Below are 8,660 nucleotides of genomic sequence, written 5' to 3' on the forward strand. Positions count from 1 at the left end.
TTAAAAACTTTGTCTACCTTGATCGTAAGTTTTTGCTTTCAATTTTTTTGCTTCTGAATTTTTTATCCCAAATTTATTTTTAAATTTTGTTTTCCAAATTTTTTCTCCTGAAATTTTGTTCCAGATTTGTTTTTGAAGTTTCACCGAAAATTTGTTTCAAAAAAGTTTTCAAACTTTTTCCCCAATTTGTTTACGATTTTTTTGTTTTGAGCTTTTATATAATTTTTCTCTTTCTACAATATTTATTTTTGCGATTTTCATCTAACTTTATGTATATAAATGTTTGTATGTAATTTTTGTGTATATAATTTTTTTATCAAAACTGAAAAAAAAGAAATACGTGAAAACTAGACACAGGCGTAGTTCTGGTCAGAAATCTTACGGAGCGTTCGGTATGGTCGTCCGTAAATTAGATAGCCCCGATGACGGGCATAGAGAGAACTAAAATTCAAGAGGCCCAGGAGAGTAGGAGACCGTGCGGCGTTGGCCCGTCAGGCTTGGGCTTTAGCCAACAGCCTCCCCACTCTCCCCTCCGCCTCTTCTGTTCCTCTCCGGCAGGCACTCCCGACCTCACCTGGTGCCGCAGAGCAGTCGCCGCCGCCGCCCGCAGAAGCCGAAGATGGCGTCGTCGGCGTCCACCCTCGAGATCGAGGCCCGCGAGTACGTACAAACTCCTCTTTACCCCTTACTAATAAAAAAGCCGCCTTTTGCACTAGCGAAACCACGAAAGAAGCAACCCGAGAAATTCCTAAACCCTACTAGGGTCCTTGCGCTTGTTTCTTGAATCCGTCCGTCCGCGCGTGAACCTCGTTGTGTGCTACGGCCTCCCCACTAGTACCTTCTAGTATAGCAAGAAATCGGGCAAATTTTGAACTGCGAATTCCACACACCGTCCTGAATCTATCCGAGAATCTCAAGACTCGCGGTAGCAATAATGGCTTAAGGCAGAGAAAGGATTTAAGTTATGCTTTTTTATTATTGTGCGCAGCGTGGTGAAGATAGTGCTGCAGTTCTGCAAGGAGAACTCACTGCAGCAGACGTTTCAGACGCTGCAGAATGAGTGCCAGGTCTCCCTCAACACCGTCGACAGCATCGACACCTTCATCGCGGACATCAATGCCGGGCGCTGGGACGCGGTGCTGCCCCAGGTCGCACAGCTCAAGCTGCCGCGCAAGAAGCTCGAGGACCTCTATGAGCAGATTGTGTTGGAGATGGCCGAACTCCGTGAGCTTGACACGGCCCGTGCCATCCTCCGCCAGACGCAGGTCATGGGCGTCATGAAGCAGGAGCAGCCTGAGCGCTACCTCCGCCTTGAGCACCTCCTTGTCCGCACGTATTTTGACCCCAATGAGGTTGGCAACTTGCTCTTGCCATGTTTGTTCTTGATATGTTTATTTGTCCTCCCTGGGCTATCTTAATTTTGAAATACTGGAATATCACTATGCTAACAGGCCTACCAAGAATCCACCAAGGAGAAGCGGCGAGCGCAGATCGCTCAAGGTGAGCTTGCTGATTGTCTTACTTACATTTTGGGTTATCATTTCTTTAGAGTTTAGAGCACAAATTTATAATGTGCTCCCTCCATTCCAAATTATAGATCGTTTTGGCTTTGCTAGATGCATAGATTTTGCTATGCATTACTTCAAATTTTTTTTTTGCTATGCACCTAGATATACGCTATGTCTAGATACATAGCAAAAACTATGTATCTAAAAAAGCCAAAACGGCCTATAAATTGGAACAGAGGGAGTGTCATAGAATTCTTTTAGCACTTATCAACAAATTTCAAGTTTTAAAATTGAAAGAAAAATGATTAAGTATATAGCTAACCTGGACTTTAATAAGTTGGTCCTAGTAGCTAACCAGGAAATTCTGTTCTGTACAATTCTAATTCTTAACCATTAGTTCTTAACTTCTTATTCCTTTGCTGTGCCAATTTCAGCTATTGCTTCTGAAGTCTCAGTAGTCCCACCATCTCGGCTTATGGCATTGATTGGTCAGGCTTTGAAATGGCAGCAACACCAAGGTACTCTTTGCCACGCACTATTAATTGGCTGCCACCATAATGATATCCTGTCGTAACTGTCATGAGTTAGTCTTGAAATCCCCATCTTTGTTTCCTATTGCATAGGACTGTTGCCTCCTGGCACACAGTTTGATTTGTTCAGAGGAACTGCTGCTATGAAGCAAGATGAAGAAGAGACATACCCTACTACTTTGGCTCATCAAATAAAGGTGATTTTGCTTCTGTTTTAGTTGTTTTTACCCTCATATATTCCTTATCTTTACTTGATAATAAGGAGTATGTGAACTTCAGAAAACTGGAAATATGATGCTGATTCATATATTTGATATCTATAAGCTCCAAAAGTGTAAAGGGATAACCTAGAAAATACTGACTGTATTAACAGTGATTGATACAGCAGAGCAGTGGGTGGGGTTTAACTTGTGATGATAGCTATACATTCGAACCACGGTCGTCATAAAATGGAACAATAGAAGTAACTCGGACCACTGAACATAATCTGTATACTTCCTGGTTATTTATCATCCTTGATAAAGATGAACCAGCGATGGTTAGGTTCTGTCATGTTCACTTGCATGCTGAAAGAAGGAATAAAAACCATATGAATGTGCCAAGGGAGTTGCTCTTATCAGGCTTTTGTTTACTACTCGTAACCTCGAGTTGTCCTTGCAGTTTGGGAAGAAAACCCATCCCGAATGTGCTCGGTTCTCACCTGACGGTCAGTACCTTGTTTCATGCTCAGTGGATGGAATCATTGAAGTAAGTTGCTTTCTTGTCTGCCTTTGCATATCAGCCTCTAATCTAGCTTGGCTGAAGTTCACTAAAATTTTCAGGTCTGGGATTATATTAGCGGGAAGCTTAAAAAGGATCTTCAATATCAAGCCGATGTAAGGCCTTTTAAGTTTAATAATTTCGTGGGAACTAAATATGCCCATTCCATTTAATCAGATATGGATAGGGATGCTAATCTTTTGCATGCTGTCTTTTGGATAAACACTCCAGGAAAGTTTTATGATGCACGATGATGCTGTGCTATGTGTTGATTTTAGTAGAGATTCTGAAATGCTGGCATCTGGGTCACAGGATGGAAAGATTAAGGTTCCCTTGCTGCTCAGTCTTATATTTTCTTTCTATTCAGAAAATATTGGCCATCACCAATCTATATTGTATTTAAATATTTTTTCCTCAGGCCATATTATAATAACTTGCAAGTTTATGTTTGTTACTCATAAATTTCCTTGTGAGTTTGATTTCAGACTGTTTACAGATATTTGCTATATATCAAACTGCTTTTTTAGTTCTGTTGTCATTGCATTGGTAGAGTATAGTATCATTTAATGCATTTCATAGATGACACTTCTTCAACAAAATTTTCTTACAAGTACATGCTGTGATCATGTACAAGTGTCTACAATCATCTGTTAAAGCAAAATTAGTTGGTCAATATCTCACCAGTCATTTGGTCTAGCATCTGCCTAGTTTCTTGGTTCTTGTGTACCAAACGAAATTACAATGAATTACTTCATCTCGGTACTAATCTCTCATTTATCCATTGCCAGGTTTGGCGTATACGAACTGGCCAGTGCTTGCGACGCCTTGAGCGCGCACATTCGAAAGGTGTTACAAGTGTTACATTCTCACGTGACGGAACCCAGATATTGAGTACATCCTTTGACACTACAGCGAGGTTTCATGCAACCATAAACTACTAGCCTAAATTTATACTAATGAAATATCCTTATTCATATTTTACATTTTTCATTCTTTCAAAAAATAATGGTTCAAGATGGTAATCGATAGTTCAAGGGCATGTATCTTGGTGCAGTATGATGCAATTATTATATGAGCCCTTCCTTAGACTACTTGAATGAAGCTACACCATAGGTTCGGAACATTATTATTATTTTTATTTTTTAGCTACATGTTGAAGTAGTAGGCCCTTTTGATATGAGATAGACTAAATCTAGAAATAAAAATTTACCTGATGATTAAAAGTTTAAAAATGTTAAATTCCCTGCCTAAACTGGGAAAATGAATGCAAGTTGACTGTGTCAAGTTAAAATCTTAGAACGGCGTTTTTAAATTGTGCAACTTCCGTCTGCAGCCTTCACTCCATCTGTGTAAATAAGTTCACTTTGCTATGATTCCAACTTAAACTAAAATCTGCATTTGAACTTTGGCATGGTGAATTTGCAAGGGTCTCCCTAAGTGTGTTTGAAGTAAGAGTGGTCAATTCAAGCATTGAAAATATGAGATGTTTATCTGTACTGAATTGTGTTTGTTTATGCAATGTCCTGCAGAGTTCCTTTTTTAGATCTCTTGTGCTTTCATTTCTTTCTTTTGGTTTGGGTTCAGAATTTCAGTTTCATGCATCCCAGTTCTAAGCAGTTTTACTTCCTAGGCTTACACCCCCCTCATTTTTGCAGAGTACATGGCCTCAAGTCTGGAAAGATACTGAAAGAATTCCGAGGTCATAGTTCCTATGTGAATTATGCCATCTTTACTACTGATGGTAGCCGTGTTATTACAGCTTCCAGTGATTGTACTGTTAAGGTACTGATCTCCTCATCGCACATATACAGTTCAACTTTCCATTCTTCAACAGTTCATGGCTATTTGCTTATTCATTTATTGTTTCTTAATGTAGGTCTGGGATGCAAAAACAACAGATTGCTTGTATACTTTCAAGCCACCACCTCCTTTGAGGGTACTGACTTCTCATGCTGTCCAAGTTTGACTCTTAAACATGCATAACCTTTAGTAATGCTTATTTACCCATATCTTTTCGTTCCCAGGGAGGAGATGCATCTGTTAATTCTGTCCATTTATTTCCCAAAAATACCGATCACATTGTTGTCTGTAGTAAGACTTCGGCAATATTCATCACGACTTTACAAGGACAGGTACTGTGAATACGCATCCTATATTTTATTTGGCTTGTGCTTTTCTACCTGTAAAATGGAGGGCTCTATGTGAATCTAGTTAACCTCTATATTCTTCGGAAACATAATGTACTCTCAGAAAACCCTATTTTCTCATAGTATCATCCTCTGTTCTTTTCTTTTCAAAAAAAAAATCATCCTCTGTTCTTTTCTTTTCGAAAAAAATCATCCTCTGTTCATCTGATGGTCCACCACTTACCTTTTTAATGGGAAATAGAAGGGGAGACCCCTACTTAAATTAAATTGAGCAAACTGTAAATGTTATGGTTTCATTTTTGTAAGAAATGCTGAAAGAAAAAGACCAACACAAGGACATGTCAGCCATTTTAGATACTTATTCTAGTGCATGGCCATAAATTGTCATTGACTTCAAATTTTCTTTCAGGTTGTAAAGACTTTCTCATCAGGTAAGCGGGAAGGGGGAGATTTTGTTGCAGCTTCAGTTTCCCCAAAAGGAGAATGGTTATATTGTGTTGGTGAAGACATGTGAGGATATCACTATAAACTTTCTTTTATTATCTAATGCTATGATGTGGGCTTCTTACATCGGTTTATAATGACAGCTAAATGAGAGTTATTGTTTGCAGGAACATGTATTGCTTTAGTAACCAGTCTGGTAAACTGGATCATCTAATGAAGGTCTGTCAAGTGAAAGTTTCTCACGTTTCAGCACAAATTTGTTGACCCTTTACATTTCTGATTATGCTGTATCAAGTTATTCTAGTGTTCTTTTTTTGTGGGTAAAGTTATTCTTACGATAACACGTTAACACTCTGTACTTTGTGTTTGGCAGGTCCATGAGAAAGATGTCATAGGCATTACGCACCATCCTCATAGGAATTTGGTTGCCACCTATGCGGAAGATTGTACAATGAAGATATGGAAGCCTTGATTTTTGTGTACTTGTTTGTATTAACCTGTATTTTTAGGCAACATGGTTATCCATCTCTCTAAAGTGCTAATTAAATAGGCTGTATGTGGTTTTGCAATTTAGAGAACTAGGAGGTGTTTAATAGGTCATTATCGACTCCTTGGTGCATATAGAACCAATGTGTTCCATTGTATCCTGTTCTAGTTTTAGTATCTTTGAACGGTTTACAAAGCTGATCATGATGGCTCTTTCCAACACGCTCCAACTTACTTTTCTTGGCTAGAAAATTGGATGACATTGCATCGACGAGCACAAAGCAGTTGAGAAATTGTGTTTTGCCATTTGTCAAACTGGAATAGTTGGACACAAATGATTACAGTTCAGGGGTGTTTATTTCTTAAGAAGTTCACAGGAGTTTCTTGTAGCAATTTCAGAATAGACTGAAGGTAAGATGTGCCATTGCAAATCTTTCGATTAAATGGTATAGTGTTCTACCATCCATTCTTCGCTATGGGTTTGTTGAATGATAAGGTGGTTGCTCCACAGTTTTGGATAATTCAGGGGTCGGTCGAAAGTCCCCAGAAAAGCGCATTTTCACCAAATTCTGTATAGAGTTTCGTGATGTTCCAGCATTTGAAGGGATGGTGCCTAACGAAAACATCTCTGGAACATAGATCTCACGGAAGCTATTATTCTTAAGCTCAATTCAGTATCTGTATAGTTCTGGAGGTGACATTGCAACTGTAAATACTCCATTGAGTTGATTACAATGTATACGAGTCCCCTGGAGCCACTGGTAAGGGATACATACACATATAGAGGAAACTGATATATGAAAAAAAAATCTTGGTCCTTGCCAATGGCCTTTTTTCAGAGTAATCTTGAATCTTCAGCCGCTGTCTTTCCTTCCATCCCCAGCTGAATCACACGATAAGGTGTCGCTGGCTTCTTGTCCACTCTCCGGCGTCCCCCCTGGTCTGTACTAAAACAGCTTCAAATACAAGTAAACAGAGACCACTAGAAGAATATACGAAGTCACAGGTTTTGTCTGAACACCCGCGGGAGGAAGAAAGTGGAAATTAGATTTGAGTTAAAAATCTTCGGGCTACTTAGAGAGGTACAAATAGCAAATGTGATAGGCCAGTTCAATTTGGAATGTTTCAAGTTGTATTCTCTGTATCAGGACGAATGCCAAAAAAAAAACCAAAATTACTACTTGTACTATGAAAAGATAATAAGCAGGCAAAAATAAACAGAAGGGCATCGATAGGGAGGGAGAGATGGGCGGCTATGATGGGGGAGCCAGGGAAGAGGCAGTGCAGGGGAGGGAGCAACAACACCAGCGGAGCTCTCAACCATTTCTGTGCCTGATGAAGAACCTCTCACAACTCCCTTCCCTATTTCGCAGGCAAGCGAACAGACATGTTTTCGCTGTGGAAGAAACGGGGTTTTTTTGTTGATGGCCCCATCCCATGCTCTGCCTCATCCCTGTCTCCAATCCAAACCACCTTCCCCCCTCTCTGTGCTCATAACCTGCATAACTAAACCAAACGGCCAAACCTGGCAACGTGCTGCAACCGCCGACGCTAATGAGAATTGAGAACCCTAATCTCCGTCATCTCCATGGAACGTTGGAGATGTATATATACAACGCAACACTGGCTTGCCGATTGCCGTCCCGGTGCAGTGTAGGTGCAGTACAGTACTGCACTCCTGCTTGCTAGTCTTGCAATTCCAGTGAAGCAATGATAAGCATAAGCTACAGGCGGCGCGGCGCCCGTCAGTACAACAACGCGCCTCTGGAGCTCTGGAGTGGAGTACACAGCAGGCGCGGACCTGGCTTCGCCCCGTCAGTACAACGCGTACTGCACACCCCCAGCAGCTCACCAACCTCCCAGACGAGACGACTGCCCGGCTTGATCGACTTACGACCAGTCCTACTTTGTCCCGTTTGTCATTTAGAAAATTCTGTATTTGACACCGGTAAAGTTGAGAATTTCGTTCCCTATTTCACACTTCCGCCCATTCCATCATTTAACTCATGTGAATGGTAATACGTGGACTCTCCCCTCTCTTTTCTAGGCTAAAATATGTATCAAATCATCTCTAAAATTCATAAAACCTTTTGTAGGGATATAACGAATGTAGATGAATCTATTTTGCACAAAAACACATATGTAGCATTAAAATCTTTAAATAAAAATTTATCAAAGTAGGTAACTTTTGAAGATTATCTGAATTTTTAGTGCACAAAAGTACTTTCCAACAATTATGAAAAAATACTTAATATTCCTACACTTGGATGAAAGAATTTATAAAATTACTTTACATGATAAAATTACAAAGAGATACGGAAGGGTCAGCTTGAGGATCCTAAGATTTAGGAGATAAAGGAGATGATAGAAGCAGGCAAGGCACTTGACTTCACAGAAGATGAATATGGAATGGTGTGGTTCCGAAAGAGGATATGCGTACCCAAGGTGGATCACCTTCGTGAGAAAATCTTACAGGAAGCTCATGACTCAGCTTATTCTATCTATCCGGGCAGTACTAAGATGTATCAGGATTTAAAGGAGAGATATTGGTGGTATGACATGAAGCGTAACGTTGCAACTCATGTGGCACTGTGTGACGTGTGTCAGAGGGTCAAGGCAGAACATCAGAGACTAGCCGGTTTGTTACAGCTATTGAAGGTGCCAGAATGGAAATGGGAAGAGATTGGTATGGATTTCACCAACACCAGGGTCAATCCTCCTGCAGGTCTGGCTCCCGACCAGATTACTCTCTAGGCCTCCTAGGCACCTACTACATCTGCTCCCGA

At 40.4% G+C, this 8,660-nt stretch overlaps 1 protein-coding gene across 1 annotated transcript; it reads left to right on the forward strand.

Annotated features, from left to right (window-relative positions):
* The first annotated feature begins 471 nt into the window (after positions 1 to 471).
* On the forward strand, positions 472 to 6,096 carry LOC112895486 (suppressor of mec-8 and unc-52 protein homolog 1). The gene is made up of 15 exons (XM_025963438.1): positions 472 to 660; positions 989 to 1,352; positions 1,452 to 1,500; positions 1,943 to 2,026; positions 2,132 to 2,235; positions 2,699 to 2,785; positions 2,860 to 2,913; positions 3,029 to 3,124; positions 3,586 to 3,713; positions 4,453 to 4,579; positions 4,674 to 4,733; positions 4,822 to 4,929; positions 5,354 to 5,454; positions 5,556 to 5,607; positions 5,762 to 6,096. The coding sequence occupies exons 1-15, from the start codon at positions 620 to 622 to the stop codon at positions 5,858 to 5,860; spliced, it is 1,554 nt and encodes a 517-aa protein (XP_025819223.1). The 5' UTR covers positions 472 to 619; the 3' UTR covers positions 5,861 to 6,096.
* Positions 6,097 to 8,660: the final 2,564 nt, after the last annotated feature.

Source organism: Panicum hallii, chromosome 5, assembly GCF_002211085.1.
Source record: "Panicum hallii strain FIL2 chromosome 5, PHallii_v3.1, whole genome shotgun sequence".
NCBI lineage: Eukaryota > Viridiplantae > Streptophyta > Magnoliopsida > Poales > Poaceae > Panicum > Panicum hallii.